Source organism: Chaetodon auriga, chromosome 5 (assembly GCF_051107435.1).
Source record: "Chaetodon auriga isolate fChaAug3 chromosome 5, fChaAug3.hap1, whole genome shotgun sequence".
Classification (NCBI taxonomy): Eukaryota; Metazoa; Chordata; class Actinopteri; order Chaetodontiformes; family Chaetodontidae; genus Chaetodon; species Chaetodon auriga.
The window spans coordinates 4844292-4865619 of record NC_135078.1 but is presented as its reverse complement, the minus strand read 5'-3'; the positions used below and the strand labels follow the sequence as shown (position 1 = coordinate 4865619).

General features: G+C 41.5%; 1 protein-coding gene across 2 annotated transcripts in view; it reads right to left on the bottom strand.

Moving 5' to 3' along the window:
• Positions 1 to 21328, bottom strand: part of unc5db (unc-5 netrin receptor Db) — a 171638-nt gene that overhangs the window by 20130 nt on the left and 130180 nt on the right. For both annotated transcript variants that reach the window (XM_076731369.1, XM_076731368.1), the window contains 3 exons: positions 20340 to 20702; positions 13885 to 13969; positions 4365 to 4536 (listed from right to left, as the gene is read on the bottom strand). In XM_076731369.1, coding sequence (XP_076587484.1) covers positions 4365 to 4536; positions 13885 to 13969; positions 20340 to 20702 — 620 coding nt within the window. The remainder of the gene's footprint in view (positions 1 to 4364; positions 4537 to 13884; positions 13970 to 20339; positions 20703 to 21328) is intronic.

The following is a 21328-nucleotide window of genomic DNA, read 5'->3' as shown; positions in this document are numbered from 1 at the left end:
TGGTCTCTAATCTGCAGAAGCTTCAGGTGACAAAAACAGATGAGGGGAGAGAGGGCAACTTCTGTTTTCTGCATTTTGGCACTTATGATATACAAGACAGATATCAATCTCATGTCTGTGTATTACGTACCAAGAAGGGCCCTGTGTTAGTGTATTAGTGGGTTAGCCAGCTTTAGCACCTTTGAGCTTGACTTGAGTATCTTTCAGGTAGCTCACTTTTAACCAGTTTACATCACCATGGTAACCTAAGCAGATTCACTTCAGATGATCACACCAAACAACGTGTTTTAAAATAAACCCGTATTTTAGTGCGTGCAGATTACTCAACAGTACACCCATCAGCACCCACAGTTCACGTGTTTAATTCCAATTTGAAATGGGGACTTCTAATAAAAAGTGGTTGAGTGGATAGCTCATAATAAATTAGCATGGCTGTTCGTGATGTGTGTTTTGGATGTGTCATTGCATTTGGAACAGAACTTACCCTTGATCTCTGCATAGATGATGTGTTGGTCAGTCAGAGTAGCAAAGCTGAGCTACTGAGAAGCAAAGGATCATGGGTGAAACATGAAGTCCAGATAAGACGGTAACTAAAATGGGAAATTGTCAGCCAATTGATTTGATTCAGCCTTGATTACTGTCCGATAACTTGGTCCCGTACCTCTAGTGCTGATATACGTAACTATTTTACTGGAAACTTGGCAGGAGGGAGGTTTATTTGCACCAATCAGCATTCAGCAACATTTGATTCAAAATGTGGCGTAAGTTTTGTCCGAGGTCAATCAAATCTGATCAAACCACATCTTCATCTTAATGATACAGATTAGCCGTGTTTATGAGTGTTAAACTCTTTAATTCATAATGACTAAAGATTTTTTTTTTTAATTTTTAACTTAAAGTTCTTTTTGTTTTGTTTTGAATCACAACACATAACATAAAACATGAATGTGATACAGAAATACTTTTCAGGGGCTTTCAATCTTTTAAGACTGGATGAGATAATAACTTTAAATAAAAAGTATTCTAGCGAAAAAAGTAGCTCAAAATCCAACACTGCATGTTTTGCATTTTTTCATTCTACTGTGGCAGCAGAAGCAGCCTCACTTTAGTTGAGACTGCACTCTTGACCTTGGATACAGCAGCTGAAAAGCAGATTAAGACCTCAATAGTGCTCAGATAATATGGAAATTAAAAAAAAAAAAAAACATTTCCATGACAACCAGGCAACTGCACTTGCTGAGGAAGATCCTGCGATATGATCAAAAGTTTCACGACAGCGGATTCAGAGATTGTTTTTGTACTTCCAGTACTTTACGTTTGACTTTGAATAAGTGTCTCACTTAAACACCTGAGCCAGGATCAGTGTTAGGTTCAGACCAGCTAAAGAGAGACTGAGGTGAACAGTCAACGTGTGGTCAGTGTGGTATGATGACGAGAGGGAGCGGGAAACAACTCGCCTGATTGAACAATACGCCTACTAACAACTGCTGCGTAGGGAGTACTATCTACAGCGGACAATGAAGTCGAGAAAGTAGAAGTAGTCGAGTCGAGCTGTGCCCTGCAGTGGAACCATGTTTGTTTGTCGTTTGTGTTAAACTTTACGATCTTGGGGGTGGTGACACGCTGGCCCTATTTTTTTTGGACAAACTCTGACCAGAGAGGAGAGGTGTATTAGCAAATCAGCGTTCAGAATGAGAGACTGGATTCCAAAGCACGTTCAACACTAGACGGATACATTCTATGTTTACCAGCATGAGTTGTGGATGTGCCATAAGCAAGGTTTTAATCTTTTACTGGACGACTACTAGAATCTACTAACATAACAGCAATGAAAAAGAAATAATAACTGCAACTAGGACTAAATGACATGAATCTCAGGCTTTGAGCTCTGTATAGGTACAGGGATACCAAACCAAACCCGGCAAACTGTCTGAACTCTCTGAGAAAGAAACTGTTCCTTTACTTGAAGAAGGTCCATTACGTTGCTGTTAGCAGAGGTGTGCATGCAGAGGCCGCTGCAGCTCTTGAATATGCTTTATAGCAGCAATCTCTGCTGCTTAGAAAAACATTATTCAGGACAAAAGAAGACAATGTAGAAAGCAGGCAAATCCTGCTGGTCTTCCTTTAAATAACATGCTCTTTTGAACACTGACAACCACCACAACAGCCGGGGGCAAATCTGCGGTATTCATTATCCTGACCCATGCTTGGCTTGCCAAAACTTTACATCAGATTTCCATTTACATTACCGCCTGACTGAATATTCTCTTCATTATTCGCCACCCCCCTCCTCTTCTCTTGTCTTGTTATCATCTTGCTGGTTACTGCTCAAAAACGCGAGCGAATAATGTAAACCGACGACAGCGATTGGGCTTGTTATGCCCTTGGGTTTGGGATTAAACTCTTGGGACTTCATCCAGACCAGTAAAAACAATCTTCTTCAGTGGAGAGGGAAAAAAAAAAGAAAAGGCTGACATTGTTGGAATGAAAAAAACACAAACATAAATAGGTGGAAAAATACAATGTCTCCTGTTCCAAGGCATCGGAGCGAAACTAACAAGAAAGGCAAAATAACGGGTGAGACTCACACCGCTTGGTTGTGTTAGATGTCCGTGGTGTGCTAGGTTTGAGTGGATGTGTGTGTGTAAGTGTGTGTGTGTGGGTGGGGGCAAATGGAGAGTCGTGGTCAGCAGAGAAATAATCTCCATGACTCTCCACCTGATTGCCTCACATCTGAATTCACCATGCCGTCTTTCCTGATCCACTAATCGATACTTCCCTTGTCTAACAGTCCGTTATACCCCCCTGTTTCTAACGTGCCCCCCACACCGAGTGACAGCAGCCATGCCTCTTCCTAGCCATTACATGCTGTAATTGTTTCTTTATGTTCCTCCTGCCGGGCTGGCAGCCCTTACCTTCGTGTGGCCTTATGACATGAGGCCAGATCACTCAGCTCACCCACAAAACCCCAACAGTACAACAGACTCACATATGATTCAGCAGTCACATGTCACAGTGACTAACTGGCTAACCTTTTATCACACAAAGCAGCTACATAAAGGTGAGTTAACAGAGGGTGAAAACACATTCAACCACCCATGGCATCTAATGTCAAGGAACATGACTTTAATGTCCATTTCCAAAAGTCACTGTCCTTCACTAAGAGACATCCAGCTACTGCAGGTAATGGAAACAAGAAACACATGTGGAATCTACGACAGAGAGAGTAAACAACCAGGTAAATATCAACCGATAATGGTAAATGACATCTGGTGGTGATTCTGAGGTCTTACAGTTGTTTGGAACAGCTGCTATATGGAGACAACAGGGAGGCAATACTGTGAGCTATGCGCTGCCCTGCTAGCACTCCGTTGTATTAGTGCTGACTGCTGGTAGCTAGTTTCACATGAGATAATCTAATCAGACAAATATTCACACATCTGTTAAATGAAAGAAGCACAAAGGCAAATGTTAAATTCCATTGCATTCCATTCAACAAACATCAGAAGGATCACGGACATCAGCGCTGAGGCAGTGGATAAACTGACAGAAGAACAGCACATGAGTTTGGCTAAAGTTGTTTAAAGTTGAGAGCCCACAGAGTTTATATTATTCATGACTTTCATATTTCAGAAGTCAACTCTAACTAAACTTCTAATGCTGGAAAGCTTGTTAAAGGTGAGGCAAACTGCAGAGGTGGGTGTTAATTGTCTGTTTTAGTAACTGCAAGTGATCTCTTTTGCACTACACAGAGGCATTTCACCCTTTGGTGATATAAGAATATAGATTAGTGCAGCTTTAAAGTTTAGGGTAAAATAAGCCTGCAGCCAGTTGAGACATTTGCAGTAGTTGCATTAGCTTATTAAGAAACAGATGGGCCTCATTGTGGGTTTAACCTGAACTAAGAGAAAACATATAGCTACCATTATGGTGTGTGGACACATCAGCTGCTGCTTGTTTGATTTATTTAATTCGTCTTTCTTGGTTTTGTCACTCAGCACTGTGGGCATTTTTCACCAGGTTCCTAAATGGAGATGTTGCAGCTGAAGTTGCATGGAAAAACATGCTATTTCTAGGCACTGAACAGCATGGTTGCTCCGACATGTAAATCCCTCATCTTACTATTATAGCTCATCTGAAGTGAGAATACTGATTGAAAGTAAGAGCAGTGACTTAGCCACTGTTATTTATGAACCCAAGTTTGGTGAGTTTACCTTGCCGTCATTCCTGTTGCATTAACTACAAAAAATCCGATAGAGCCGTAGAAGGAAAAGAGAAACAAAGAGACCCACATCTGAGCCAACTTACAGTAAGATAATGATGTGCTTTACTGTATTTGACAGGTGAGGTCCTGCGGCTCTCACCTCCCATTTGCTGTCCTGTGTTTTCCTCTTAAGCTGGATGTTCCAGTTCTCGGCGTCCACCTCAGCGCAGTGAGCAATGGTCATGGCCACTGGGCAGAAGAGGTCCAGACCTGGAGGACCATACGTCACCTCTGGGCCCAGGAGGATTTCACAGCCTTCCAGTGTTTGGACACTGAGTACACAGTAACGCACGCGCACACACACACACACACACACACACACACACACACACACACACACACACACACACAGACACACAGAGAGAATGAGGCACATTGTAAAAGTGAAGTAGTGGTCCTGCGGAGAAAAGACAGTCTGTGGTTACATGTGGTGATGCGTCAGCAGAACGATTGTTAGACGTCCTGTAACTGTGACTTTTGGTGGTTGATTGTATTTAAATTCCTCTCCAGCATCATAAATGTGCAAAGAAATGTACTGTGTTGAGTATCCTGTACAAGTTTATTCTCATAATTAAGACCCTTACTTTTTGATCTTTTACATGATTCATAATCTGTGATCAAAACTAATCTCTCACTCAAAAAAACGACACTGTGCCTGGTGTTGTATGTGCAGGCAGCATATTTAAGTTTCACGGCTCTGATCCTAACATGACTTTCCATACTTAACAGTTTCTATTTATTATCTCAGAGTCATTATATGTTCTGCTGCTGCTGTTTTTGCACAAACACCTCATAGACTGTTGCTCCTCAAGTTCAAGTTATTTCTACATAGCCAGGCTGCTGGAATTTGTTCCAGCATAGGTGAAAAAGTCATTGCGATTTGCCGCTGAGTTGAAGCGCACTCATTAAAAGCGGCTTACAACAAAAATACGTCTTGCCAGTGGATGGTGGCAGCAGCAGAGGCGGCGGTTGGTTTTTAGAAAAAAGGGCAGGCAGGATCGTGACAGAGGGGATCAACACCTCAACAAAGCTCTCTAAGCTCACACCAGTCATCACAGATCAGGGATCTGAGAGTGTTCATCTGTTAAGGTTTCAACCTTTTGAATGAGAAGTGATTTATTGTCGTCATGGGAGCAACACCTTCAACGTACAGTAAGCTACATAATGACTTAAACATAACAGGTTAAGAATGAAGAGGAATGCATAAGATAAGATAAGATAAGATAAGATAAGATAAGATAAGACATAACTTTACTAATCCCCTGCTGGGGAAATTAGGGTGTTACAGACAGCAGCAATAGCAGCAGGAATAAAAAGGAGAAGTAGAAGGGAATAAAAAATACAAACTCGACTATATATATGTACATTGTATACAAACAGGGGGTCTAAAAAATAATATTCCTCAAGAAAAAAATTGAAAATTGCACATGGTAAGGTATGGATAATTAAGTACAGTGTTTTGCACTATTGGACAATGGTGTGGTACAGGGTTAGTGGAGGATTCAACACAATCTGCTGTTAAAGAGACCCTGCATAGAAAAGAATCTAGGCTTTTATATACAACACAGGTCCTCAGCTGCAGTTGAATTGTGGCCATTGCAGTTATGTGACACACACCTTAACGAGCAGGGTATCAAGACATACCATGTACCAAAAAACATTCTACTTAGCTGCAAAGCAAAGTAGCTTCATCTAGCAAAGCACTGCAACGCCAGTCAAAGCACATATTCCTACTAATAGAGTGCAACTTCTCTTTATTTCTTTGCCCTCCTTTAGTTTTATTCATATGTGTCTCTATTCTGATGTCTATATTGTGTCTGTATTTTGTGACATATGAAAGTTGTCCCTCAAACTGGCCAAAGATTGTGTTTCACTGGCTCGCTGTTACCTCAGGTTGCCACCAACACAAGCCCTTGTGTTTTTTAGTTAGCTAGCAGAGTGGCTGTGGAACATGCCAAAGTCAGTCTGTCAGTCAATACTGATGTCAGTCCATCACGTTAGTCCAGACTGAAATATCTTAATAACCATTTGATGGATTGCCATGATAATTTGTACAGACAGTTAAGCCTTAGCTGTGCTTTATGTTTAGTACCAGTTAGCAAATGCAACATTCAGGTGTTAACATTTGTGTCAAAGCACTGCTGTGTTTACAGAGCAGCAGCGTGGCTGTAGAGTTTTCATCAAACATTAGCAACATCAACATGATGTGTGGTTTTCTGTCTAGAGGCAGTGAGCACATCCAAAATGTCTGTTAACACACAAGAGCAAGTCAATTAAGTAAGCCAAGGTGGAACCAAGAAGTGATTCTCCAAACTGCGATGCACCCTTACAACAGACAGGTACAAATGTAACCTTATGCCTGTGTTTTCTCTTGAAGGTTGGATCAGAACCTGTCTATCTGCTTATGTTTCTTGGCTTACCTATTCAGTGATGTTGCCTGAGCCCCAGATCTTAACAATTACTAAAAGACATCATTATGAATTATTTGAAATGATGGCAATAACTACAAAAACAACATTTAAGTTGTAATAAACCAGAATTATCCTTATTGTGTAAGAGGACATTTCATATTGAGTAGCACTATCTGCATTCTCAGTGGCTAATAAAAGCCAACAGCATGTTCTTCCACATCTGCTACTTTATCATTCTTTGTCTTTTAAGTCTATAGAGTTCACAGACGTCTTACTACTTATACTACTTCTACATATTACTACTGACTTAGTATAACTTATAAAAGACTTGAGTTACGTTGCTTAATACAGCATCAACACCATAGTGGTTGGGGGATTTGCTTCCCACTGGGAACAGTCCTGCTACAGATGTATGAATATTATGGTAGCTTGTGTGAACTAAAAGCTGCTTCATGGTCTCTTGGGCTGCTGACATCCACTCCAGACTTCCCAATTACTGCCTCAACATCTGACCTGGGGAGGGGGTGGTGGTGATAAACTCATTTTCTCTGGCTATTAGACCTTGCAGGTAACATCTCCTTGCACAACCACCTCACCCTCTTTGCAGTGTCTCTTCACTCACAATCAGCTTTTCTGTTATGTCAACAGCAGCCCTGCTCTTGACTGGTCTGGAGAGAACTCTCGATCCCTCAGCCAACAGCACTGAGCCTGATCACACATTTAATGTAAAGTGTAGGCAAGGAGCAGATTACCTGCTCTTTAAGCAGCTTGAAACTTAGACCCCAGAGTCCAGCAACCTTAAAGAAGCGGCCGAGGCTAGCCGACTCTTCTCAGTTCCACTTGTCATCACTATAAAGGGCTCTATATGGAAGCTTCTTGAGCCCCTAGATGAGGTGCATTACTTAAAGTGAGCAATGACTCACTCCTCAGGGACCCAGGGAGCTGTGCAAAGTGGCAGATTGGGCCGAGAGAGGAGACTTCAGACTTAATAAATGCACACATTAGCACGCTCCATTAGCTTCACCTTTATTTGCTTGTAGTCTCCCACCTGTTTGTCCCACTGTGCTTTTGTCCATTTTTAAGTTGATGCAGACGCCTTATGTAGTGCATGGATAATTAATCAAACAGACATCTAGAGGTGAAGCTTTGAGCATCACTACAATATCCAGCAAAGACATGCTGTTTCAGTTCTTCTGCTTTGATCGTTCATGGCAACTATCTCCTCTTAACTGCAAAGTCTTTACTGCAAAGTTCGTCAAAACAACTTCAGTAACCAAGGACTGACAAAGTTACTTGATTGGAAGAGCAGCTCTTTAAAACATTAACAAATACTTAAACTAATCACTGATCTGTGTAAAAGGCCCTGTGCCTTGATATATAATGCCATCATTATGACTATTCAACTAACTTTGATACCACTTCATCTCTAGTCCCAGACCTTGGTGTAGTACAACTCACTTGACTGGGAAAAAGAATGTAAGCAACAAGGCGAATCACTTTAAACACCTCACCATGCTATTTGGTCACTTATCATTGAGAGTGCTACTCAGGAATCTAAAAACAATCTCTGAAATCACTGAACAAGTTGAATAAATACTTGAAGCACTTGTCCAATTGGCCTACAGACAGGAGTGTGTTTTGCCAAGTTGAGGCATTATTCTGTACTAGCTTTTCTGCTGCAGACAGTGATTGTTGACTCCAGAACAAACAGAAAATAAAATGTTTGATAGTTGTTGCTAAGGCCAACTTCTGGCTGATGTCGAACAATGAGCTGTGATTATATATTTATTAATACTACCAGCATTCATATTGATCAGAATAATACAGGATTTTGCAATGGAGAGAGAAATTTACTGTCTGGTAAAGCTGCTGTTTCAGACACTTTTCAATCCCAACTAGAATACAATGTCGATAGAATTATCAGTGTACGGTAGTATGTTCATTGCTGTGTTAGTAATGAGTTGATCAAAAGAGCCTGAATACCTTACAGGTCACTATTCACTCTCCATAGTCTGTTCTTGTTTTGATAAAGTCAATAAAGGACATAGATGTGTGTGATGAGTGTGTGTGTGTGTGTGTGTGTGTGTGTCTGTGTGTGTGTGTGTGTGTGTGTGTGTGTGTGTGTGTGTGTGTGTGTGTGGATGTTAGCTGAGTCATGGGTCAATTTCAACAGAAAATGGAAAAGATGATGACCATACTGAAAATCAATGTCCAGTTTAATCCGTGTTCCTTTTTCAACTTTTTACAGGCACTATTGCCCTCAAAATAAAGAATAAAAACCTTAAACATGTCATTAATGCAGGTTTTATTTTGACGATATGGTTGATTTTGTGGTGGAGCCTCAGGGATTGCAGTGTCAATCGATATTGGGCAGTCAGCCCATCTGTTTACACTTTATTTAACAAAAGAAATCTCAACAGTTGTCCAGATTTTCATGAAATTTGCTGTTAATATCCATGGTCCTTAGTGGACCACCACTAATACGCCAAAATATGCAAACAGGCAGAAAGCATTAACATTAAATAAGCAAAGGAAGAGTCTTTTCAATTCTGGATGCTCTATGAACTGTTCTGCAACATCACCAACAATCCAAAATGCAAACATTTGGCATTCCAACTCAAAGGCTAATGTTTGAATTCCCATGATCTGCTTATTTCAACTAGCCCACTGAAATCTAATCAGCCACAAGGAACATCTGTAGTGACGTGCGTTTAATCTGTTTCGTCTGTGGATTGGTCATAGACATATTGTTGTGGATCACAGTGCAAAGACGTTTAACATATTCTGTGCAGGAGGTGCTGAGTGTCCCTGACAGCAGCTTAACAGTGAACAAACAGCAGAATGGAACTGACTGGAAAGCATTAGTGAATTTCTTTCTTTTTTGATATCTCTGTTAAATGACTCAGAGCAACAGTATGGTGAGTAATGATATGACTGTATTGTTGTACTGATGGAATTTGTGCTGCGGAAATGTACATCATCTTGAAAATATCAAGACAACAGGTAGAGAAGGGGGAAGATTGGAGTCTGCATGAATAGCTAATAGCATCAAAAGCAAAATGAATGGGAGCAGTACATTAAACAGGGCAACGTTTCACTGTTATTCTTTTACTTTCTGTACTTGAGTTGAATAAAGGTCATGGCAACTATGTGAGAATTTAAGGTAAGTGTCATTTTTTGGCTATTTCTGGCAAATATATTTCAGTTATTCACATAGAAACGTGTAAAAAAGTACAGCAGTGTAATGGGCAAGTAGGGGGCATATCATTGCCCCCAACATACTGTTGACAGATAGATGGATTCTTCAGCCTCCGGAGTAGTCAAACATTTCCCATCAAGATGGTTTCCAGTTTGGAGCTTGACAGCTCTTACTTCTAAATGTGTCCTGTCACCTTGGTGGGGACATAGAGGCGTGAGCTCTGGACTGAAAATCATGAACCCTGCGTCCATCCAGAGACTTGTGCTGTGAGATCCATGGACCATGAGAGCTGACGGCTTATAGCAGGAGCTTCCAGAAAAACAGATCAGCTGGGTGAGCCACTGTGGGCAGTTAGCGCTCTGACGAGAAGGCCAGGCATCCAAGCAGGAAGCTATGTCACACCTACGCACTGGTGCACTTTTACTGACAACCATGTATATTAGATTATCATTTTAGCCCTCAAACTCTATGGAGCTGCAATGCACTTTGTGAGTTCTGACAAATTTTCCTCCCCTGACAACAGTAAATAAACACAATACTAGTATATCCAAAATGTTCAGCTGGGCCTCTTTCATAAAGCACACATATGGAAACCAGTTTCTCCATTAAAAGCTCTTTTCCTTGCAGGACAAACACTGTTTCTGCCTCAATAGGTTGAGGGATTTATCTCACAATACAAAGAGCTCATAAAACCTCTGAGGCAAAGGGAATATGCCTGACCTAAGCAAAACCACACCTTCAAAAAGATTTAGATGAGCCTTTGAAAAGCTCCAAGAACACATCTTTTTTAAAAGAAGCTTTAATGGGACTCTATCAGGGTGTGGAAAAGTAGGTTGGACAGGGATTGAGGCTGGACGCTGCAGCAGGAAAGAAAGGATACAATTCTCTGCATGTCCCCTGGCCTGCCAGGACGTAGACAGTGATTGACAGCTGGCGAGATGACAAGCAAAACAGACCACGGGGAGAAATATGGGTGTCTACAGTAAACACCTCTCTGCTCACACAGAGCGACGGAAAAAATAAGCACTTGAAAAGCACCTCTGTGGTCCAAACCAAATGCTGTCAGGATGGAGCCTGAAATATTTTAAAGTGTTTCAAAGGATGAGTAACCAGTGGGAGAAACCGGATGCTTTGGGCAGGCAGGTAAGAATCTATAACAGAGACGAGGGCAGCTCTAGACCCTCTTGTAAAGACTGATAAGGGCATCGTGGATTACAGATGCACTATACATTGCAACAGCACTGTCCAAATTTGCTGCAAAAGATAGCAATTCATGGCATGTCTGTGTACTCTATAGCATATGGTAATCCTGTTGAGAACAAATGAGAGCTGATCTGAATCTTTAAAGGGAAAAAGGAAGAACTGCTTTTAACAAAATCTCTCTTTCATGACAGGCTCTGTTTGCATCTTATTAATTCAGTGGCATGTCAAGGCGATCCAAAACCCTGTCATTTTTACCGCTAATGTGTGAATTTCCTCTTTTCTTTTGTGACTTTGTTCAAGCAGAGCAGTGTGAATAAACACTGACACTTCAGAAGGAAACCAGAAACCCTTGTGACTCTCTGCAGGGAAGAGTGTGCAACCCCCCCCCTGGAGAGAAGCTCAGTCCATCCTAGGGTCATTACCTAGCTGTGATCAGAATACATAATGCTCTCCCTGCCAAGATGAAAGGCCTCTGGAGACGTCTGCGCCATCTATTCCGCTGTGCATGTCCATCAGTGCACCACGCTCCATTCATCACTACATTCATCATCGTTTAAACAAGCTTCCCGGGTCGTGACTCTCTCCCAGAGCGCCAAATTGTTGACACCGAGTGGAGTACATAACTACATATTGACTCTCTGCAGAGTGGCGGCGACGGAAAAAGAGATTGGAGGATTGGAGGTTTGACTTTGCTTCCTATGAGTCCGTTGCCTAAATGAAGGACTCTATTGCAGAGCCGCCCCTCCCCGGGGTCGCGCAGCACAAACTTGAGTTTCTCCACAGCAGCTGGGACATCAAAGCCCAGACTACCACCTGTGAGGGGCTTCTGGAAATGAACACCCATATCGTGACATCTAGAGGACTCCTATTGGGAGTGGGAGATAGGCTGCAGTGCTTGCTGGGCCCATCTGTCACACAGCCTGCCGGTAAACAGAGAGATGTGGGGATGGCCATAGGGAGAGTCACACATCTACCCTCTGTATGAACTACTGCCCAAAATACATTTATTATGCATTTATTTTAGAGCCAGTGAACCTACCAATAGGGGTTTTTTTTAACAAAATTTACTGGTATAACCACCACCACTACTAGCGCCATGAATAATAATATCACTGTTGTGCCAAGTGTGTAGGCAACAAGCAACTACTTGCGTTACCAAATGATCTTTTTATCGGTTTTATCAATGGTTTATTAAAGCAATAATTGTCAAAGGACAAGTCTGCTGATATTCTATATTTTCCTTAGTGTCAACAAATCGCATGAAAAGACCCACAGCAACAATGAATGCGTCCTACCATCAGGAATTTTGTGTGTATCCAAATGGTGAATTATCTTATTCCTCTGTGCCACAGAGCTCCACTGTGTCCAAAAACTATTAAAAACACATTAATGAATCACACTGGCTGACATGTTCCTTCATTACTGCCGGCTGTGGCTCAGGAGGTACAGCCAGCATCCACTAATCAGGTAGGTGGTTCGATCCCTGGCCCCTGCAGTCGACATGTGGAAGTAGTCTTGGGCAAGATGCTGTGGCATTGGTGTGATGAGCAGGTGGCACCTTACCACCAATGTGTGTGTCAATGACTGAATGCTGGCTTGTGTTGTAAAGCCCTTTGAAAGGTTGGTAAGACTAGAAAAGCGCTTTAGAAATCCAGTCCATTTACCATGAAGGCATACACACGCTGTAAATAATTTGTACTCAATCCCTACATAGAGAATTCGACTCAAAATGGTCACACGTGTATGACATGATCTGCAAATAAAAAACAAGATTTACAAACGCGAGCAATGATTTTGGGTATTCACAAATGTGTGTTCCAATCCACGCACAAACACCAAGCAATTTTATGTTTTACGAATGCACACATCACAACCTGAATAAATATTCAGATTTTTATTCCAGATTTTTAACTTCAACTTCACAGATCTGACAGTTTTGGCTTTCAAAAATGCTTCCTGTGTATACAAATGTCTTAAAGTATTTGTGACACTACACATGGATAGCCTGACTACACAGATCAGGTGCTGTCTGCTCCACACAAATGCATGCTGCATACAAGTTCTTATGGAAAACTGGGGCATCTGGGATTTCCGTGAATTTCTGTCAAACTCCAAATTGGGAAAGACATTTTTCTTATATCTTGTCACCCCTCAATTAGAACACATACAATTACCAACTGTAGACTCTACACAGTAGCATATCAATGTTTAAATATATGGTTTAAATAAGTTACTGTTAGGTGGTGGACTTGTTCTGCTGCTGGAAAAACAGCCAGTCCAGCCAAAAAAAAGTGTATGCTGTGGCTCAACCAAGTGATTATAAGCTAAACAACCTGCTGTGAGCAAAACATGTATGTACTGTATACTCTAAAACATTGTCCCATACATTCTTAAAGATATTCATTACCCATAATCTTTGCTCTCAATTCAGCTCTTTTGCTTTTGTACATGACAGCTGTAAACGTTTTCAAGTTCAAATCTTTTGCTTGCCTCTGACATACACATCGATAGGCAGGATATGGCATATATCAGGCATGTTTGGATAGATGATAGAGGGCATTAGGCTTGTAACTTTGTATAACTTCTACAATCTGCCTCAGTAAGACAACAGTTAAGGTCCTATTGAGCTACTGACAAAACACTGCAGCTGTAATGGAAGCAACAGAGGAGAGGATCGTGAATAATTAGAGAGAAGCAGGACAGTGAGGACAGAGGATGGAGAGCCAGGGGAGATGGATGATAAGATAGAGGGAGACTGACAGACAGACAGATGCTTGAAATGGTATTTGGGTAAACTCTGGCCTCACCTTGCCTCTCCCTGATTGATCACCATGTACATCTCCCAGGACATATTTTCAGGTACGGCTCCATGAGGCACCAGCAGGCTGACCCCTGGAAAACACACACAAATGCGTCAACATCAAGAACTCCAGCAGCCTGACAGTATAGGGGAAAACAAGGGCTTACAGCATGTCATACATGCAGGGGTGATGTGAATATGAGAGACTCATTTTACTTGAATGAACTGTGGCCTAAGAAAAAATAAAGAGAACCAAACTTAGAATCAAATGTTCCAGTATGATCTTTGGTGGGAATACATTGAAAAAATGAAACACTATTAGTGGCACATGCAAACCCTGGTCATCTTGAATGTATGACTCGACCTGCTCCCCGGACAATGTTGCTGTCACAGTAGTTCCACCTCTTGTGACAGACAACAATCATATTTGACTTTGTCACTAGAGGGCTGTTGCTTTGCTATTAGCTCAGCTGCATTTCAAGGTTTAAGATGTGTTCTCCACACGGTCCCTTAAGCCCCATTGCTATGTGCTGAAAAGTAAAGGATTAAACTTCACCTGTGTTTTAATTGAAGCCCAGTGTCCTGCAGAAATCACAGAGACTTCAGTATAAAGTCCAGGCCACACCAGAAAAAACACAGAAATTTAGCATCCAATGTATCCAGTTCAGTCCAATGGAATCATTACCTGCCACTTTCTGCTGTGACCAGACATCAAGCAAGATTCTTATTAACTGCTGAAACTTTGTATGTAGCCTATTAAAAAGGAAACACTACCATAATAAATGTCATTGTGTAATTATAAAGGTGCCACTTTGGCCTCAGTTCATGCTGGATTGCTGAAAGAGAGCAACTGAAAAGGTCAATTCATAGCAACCTCGTCCAGTCCCTGCAGACATGCCGTAACTTTGTGAAAAATGAAAGTCAGCATATTGTTCTTTTCTGAATTCTTTCCACAGCAGGTGAGAAAATCAGACTGCTGAGACAATTCCCTTAAATACCATTTTCCAAGTGCATACAGAGTGTTATTATGCTGTGTTCCCCTGATTCACCATGTGGGTTGGTTGACCTCAGTTCAGTTCAGCTGAACCCATTCTAAACCTCAGCTAAGCTCGTCAGATGCTAAATGATACAGAGCAAATGAATGTAAACAGGTTGTTTAAGGCATTCTGCCCAACAACTGGCTGAACTGCTTTGTAGCTGTAACTAATTCCACTGCTTCAGGTTTTATGTGTAGCTTGGAAAATTGCAGTATGGGGCATTGGATTTGATTATTTGACTGTTTATCAGACCACAAATGAGACAGGAATCCACTAATTAGCATTGCCATGACAGCAACGGAGGGGACATCAAGGGAGTGCCGCTGTCAAGGCTTTTGTCAAATGCAAGTGGGCGTGGTTTCATCTGAAGTGGATTGGAAAAACAACAGACACAGACTGACCTTATAGATTTGGGCATGACTTAAAACCAAATTCATTTCCTCTTCAGGGATTTGTCTCCATTTGCATTAGTATTACACTTTGTCTCAAACCAAGTGACCGTAAGGATTATTAAAGCTTTTTAGAACACTGTTTATCAAGGGAAACTGGATCATGAAGACTGCAAAATGAAGGAAAGAAAATTGCTCTAAAACAACAAGCTGTGGGCTTAAATTAATAAATGATGAAATGTTGTTACTCCAACATTATCTGAGTAATTGCTGCGGACATTTTGGTACTTTTAGGACGCGGAAGTATCAGACAGCCTGATCAATGTGGAGAGGAATAAATGGGGACAGAACATTGTTGAATTGATATCTGATTTGAATTAAGTTGTAAATACAGTTTGTCTGACACTATGTGGAAGAATTAAAACAGTCTTTCTATTTATTCTGATCTCCCAACCACTAACGCTCGCTACACTTTTGATTATGCATCATCTTTCATGAAGCAAATGGAGATTTCTGCAGAGCAACAGTGTCCTGTCACTGTTGCCTGACACTATTCATCTGCTTCTGTGTGAATGGAGAGGCATTCACATTGAAGAGAGGCGAGCATATAAAAGCCCTGCTTTACAAATAAAAGGTTCAGAGCAGCAGAGTGGGAGATGACAGATAAAGCTGGTTTTTGGCAGCTCTGTTGAAAGTGAATATTTTGTAATACCTCGGCCATCTCCGAAATGTGCGTTCTAACCAGTCTGTTTTCATTAAATAAACATTTTGGGTCACATGTTAATGGAGTGGGGTGATGGAAAAAAAAAACGACAAACGTGAAGACTCTCAGCCAACAGTAACTCAAACACAACTGGATTTCCTTTGTAGCATCTTGCGCTATTATTAGGGTCAGTTCAATCAATTGAAGAACAAAAACATATTGTCTCACTTTCCTATAGCGGCTGTGAGCACTCAGAACATGAAGAAAACCTCATGCTCGCTCTGACAAAAGATATGCATTCAGAAACATAGCCTGAGGAGTTTTTCTTGTTATGTGTTAAGTGTCTCTCACCATGTTGTGTGGTGTTTTCCTTTCCTGCCTTTGTTGGTTGCTGCATTTCCTGGCACATTACCAGCACCAGGGATGGGTACAAGTCAGACATGTTCCTGATCGATTTTCATTTCCCTCATTCCCCTCAGCTCTGTACAACATGGTATTATATTTAAGGACTGGACAATTACATACAGTATTATTCACAGCATTCTGAATGGAAAGAATGCCTGGGACATAAAGTGCTGCATTATGGGTTGTTTTCAGCCTTCATGATGCTGTAGACTAGCGAGTTTCTTCAAGTCAGTTTGCCGCGTGGCTTTAGAGTTAGGAAGTCCAGTTCAACCAGCAGGTTTCTGACTCATCGCACATATTTTGCTGCCACAGAGGAAAAAAATCCCAAGTGAGAGAAAGAGTTGAAAAGTGTCTTGATGTCGACTGCAGAAACACACCAGAGACTTAATCACGTGTCAAGCAGCCAAGAACTGCCAGTGTCACTGATGACCAAGAGCTTAGAAAGACTGAAAAACGCTAACTGTCAGAGAAAATCGTTCTGACCACTCAGCAGCCTGATAGGAGAGTGTGTGAATGTGTGTCTGATCTATGCAAATGTACAGCTTATGTTCAGCTTTAATGGAAGTATTCCATGTTTGACTTTTATGTTTATAATAAGGGTCCTCTAATATTGAAGCTAATGTGGTAGTTTTCTGGAATTGAGTATAGTAAATGAGTACTTGATCTGTATCTGCACTGCAAGAACACCATTTTGAGGGACTTAGCTCCTACTTCTGAGTATCCTTTCCAAGCACAAAAAGGAACCATAAAATAAAAATGATAATAATAAACTTTATTTATGTAGCACCTTTCATAGGAATTCAGGAATTACTGCTCAAAGTGCTTTACAAGAAAGAAATCCTCTACACCTAGTGGGTGCTTTACATAAAACCTTGTGTGATGTAAGTGATCAGTCCATACGAAAGTGTATGTTGATTGGTCGAGCACACAAGCATTGCAGCACTGGCAACTGCTATTACACAGTAGCTGTGTAACACGTTAGCTGTGTAAACAACAGCTCATAAATAATATGATAAATGGAACAAAAAATGGACAAATGGATGGACAGTGAAGCCTGTTGTGTGTCACACAGACGTGACACTGCTATAACAACCACCAGCCAGCTCATGTCACTTTAGCGTTCCTATTGGCGGTGTGAATGCAAAGAGGGAAAAAAGCCCTTGAGGGTATGTAGTTTTCAGGGAAGCGCCGCAGTGGGCAGTTCCTCTCAGGAAGTCCTCTGGACTGCTTGGCCCAAAAACGGCAACTATAACAGAGGTTCCCATCTGTTTTGACTGTCCCCTCAAAACAAAGCAAAGTCTGCTTGTGACCCTTGTTATAGGTTTATATTATACATACATAGTATTTATATAAAATGTATTATCTTATAATATCGTGCAATCACAGTGTTAAAACTGACACATTATTCAGCATCACTGATGAGTGCTGGGCTTCATCAGTTTTTACTGTACCCCTGAAATGGCTTGCAGTGTGTACAGATTTGCTTGGGTTTTCCGATTTTCAGCTTGTTTCTTCATGCTGCTGTGTGTTGTCAGGCTGGTGAGTGTTCCTTCATATGCTGTTGTGCTATAAGTAAGTGCAATTTTTTCTAAATGTGTGAACATATGTGTTGTCAGAGTGACAAAGCTCTTTTCTTCATGTGCTTACATTTTGTCACAGTGTTTCCGTGGATCCATTTCTTTGATACAAAGCAGTTGTGATGAGTGGCCTGTGGATCATCTAGAGTAATCAGGACATTGTTTCCGGAAACAGAAGGTCACTTTTCAATTCACCACATAACGATTCCAATCACCACTGGGATGGAGGTGGATATCTCAAAACCTGGGCTGTTAAAATGAAAGCTTTCTATGGTTAGATGATAGTAAATATGGGTGAGAGAATATATATTTTGTAGTTCTCATTAAAATACTGCATTTAAAGGTTGACTGAACTCGTCAAAAGCAAAGAATGTCGCTATTTTGGTTCCGTATCACTAAGGTGACGAAAAAGCTTCAGTAATCTGCAGTGAAGTGCTGCGCGTGGCCGGCTATTCAGTCTAATGAATAGTGGACCCTGCAGACAGGCTGTGTGAGTGGTGCACTTGACAGCAGTGACTCCTCCACACAGACCCTCAGCCTGAAAGACCACCGCAGGAGGCTGATTTCACTTCACCTCTCCACGCCAGCTGAGGGCCACTGCTACGCACACGAGGACCACAGAAGGGGGCTGTAAGTGCAACGGTACGCACAGACTGTTGACCTGGTGACAACTGTAACGGTCCATGCATACTCCTCAAGTTGCTCCATTTGTGTTGGCGGGACATGATGACAGTGTGACCCCTGTTCGCTTGAGAGAGCCAGCGAGGATGTGGAGGAATAACAAACAGCTACCTGCCTTGGCAACGGCACTGATGGATCTTAGCAACAGCTTACAATATATGATGTCTAAGGAGTGTGGGGATGTACTGATAGTTGTGGTATAGTTAGAGGGGGACTTCTGAGGGAAGCACAAACTTTGACAAGCTGAGTTACACTTGTATGCATGACTTCTTTTTGTTTAATCTTTTCCACTGAAGAGCACATTCAACCATTTTTCATTTTTGTGTTTACTATCTCCTCAAGGCTGTGCAGGAAAAATGCATGGTGTTAGGGTTGGTTGACGAGGATGGGAACACGGGTCATCTAGAAACATCTAAATTTACTGAATCATTTTCTTTTGTAATTAATAGATTTTTTTGCTTTATCTTTTCCCATTTTTCATAATGTGTATTTATTTACCTTTGGCATGCATATGTGTATATACTGATTCATGTGCTTCTTGAGGGATTGAGCAAATCATATGGACATAGTATGTATTGGGGAGAATATATTGTTGGTGATAACACATTATAGCAGACCAAAAGGAGACACATCTGACACATTAAACAAATTGGGTGAATTTTGTTGCTAACTGTTTCCAGTCTTTATGCTAAGCTACTGGTTTTAGTTTTATACTTAGAGACCTGACAGTGTTATCAATCTTCTCATCTAACTCTCAGCTAGTTGGTCAACCAATGTTGGTTCTTTTGTGTCAGACAGTTTAAGTAAACTTTCACATTCTTTATAAGATGGATTTCATGATGATTTTAGTCTTAAGATCTATGTGGGAAATCAAACCCTGCATTGCTGTCTGAGCTTCCTCCAAAGTACTAACAATATAGTCCAGAAATGCACAAAATGGCTTTATCTATGTAGGAAACTTCAAAGATCCAAAGTGAGTCGATCGATCTTAGAAACTTGGATTAAGTGGCCACTTTACATGTTAGTCACCTGAACTAAAGGCGCAGGAACAGACTTTCTAGAGACGATGACATAGCCAGCAGGTGAGGGGTTGACCCCATCTTAGTATGTTATTCCATGTTTTAATGACGTGTTTATCTTATTGATTGTATATTCTCTAATTATCGTCCTGTTCACATAATCATTTTGCAAGTTAAATGTTCTTGTGCTGCTTTTATGTTTTGGCGAGCTAAATACAGCAATAAAGCTGGATTCTGCTCTATTCATTCCCTTTTTGGAAGCCACTGATTTGGATCTGTTTTTAGGCAGAGTGTACCACCTCCGAGAGCTGAGAAAAGTTCACTGCACCACTTTTGGGACCGTACTTGTTTGATGCACACACAGCAGACCGTTTATGAAAACAACAAGCAGCATGGAAGTGGAGAAAAATTGGTGGAAACTGTTAGATGTTTGTTGTGTTGCGAGACATTCTGGGAAAGCTGCACCTCATGCTAAACAGCGCTGGCTTATAATGGCTACTATAATGAGAAGTTACCGCAGCCTCTCATTATGTAGACCAAGTGCACAGTGTGTGAGCTGCTTTTCATGATTAACACAAAAAAAGATTGAGGCAGTGCTTTTTCTGCTAACAAACTCAGACTGTGCTTTCATCTACTTCCTGTGAAGCTCACCAGTGTTTGGCACCACCAGTCGCCCTCCGGGGTGGCCGAATACACCAGTGGTCCTCAGCTGCTCTTTGCTAGTGCTGAAGGGTCCGTTGAGGGTGAGCAGGCCTTTTTTGCGTCTGTCTGCGGTGCTGCAGTAGTCCCGGCTCAGGTCCCGCGGGAAGGTCTCAGCGGGGGCTTTGGCGTGGAACTCTGCCCGCTCGGCCACACCTAGCGACACCATGAAGGAGCTCTGAACTTTGACCTTGATGTCTGGCAGGGGGTCAAAGAGCTCTTTGTCTGCGCCGTCCTGGAAGCAGAGGGGAGTACTGTATGTCCGTCCCCCTGTTAAGTCAGGCTGCATCGAGGAGTTGAGAAGCAGCGGGTTGCCTACAGAGATGGAGAGACGGCACAGACACACAGTCAAAACCCTGCTCACATGGAACCAACTTTATGTAGGGAACTTGTTTAATTAATGAATCAAAGCCCAACCCCTGAGTTTCCTGAACAGCACTCACATGGGATTATGAAATTCACTGGTGTCCCAGATACAACTAAATAAGGTCAAGATTATGTTATGTTTGGGTTTTTATGTGATTTCTTGATTTAGAAAAGCATCAATTGAAATTTTAAGAGGCTGAAGAACTGACAAAAGTGCCAATAATTCCTTCATTTTTTCATGACAGGAAAAAGATAAAAGAAGAGTGTGCAGTTTGCATGAATTAAATATTATCAGGGATTTCTGTCTGCAGCACAATACAGTAGATTATTCTATTTTCCAAAAAGCAGACATGGCAGATTTGAGATTAAAATCATCTTTAATCTCAAGCATTAACACAAATTCCTGGATATCCTCAGGTAACATTACTCCAGCTCAAACCAGATTGAAGGGCCGCATTTCTGGACTCCTTCTTCCTGAAATTTCCTGCAGCTGACCAGTGAAGCTCCAGCACCAATTAAAACAACATGTCCGGGCAGGCGACCAGTGCATCAGAGGTAAGGGAGCACAACCTGGG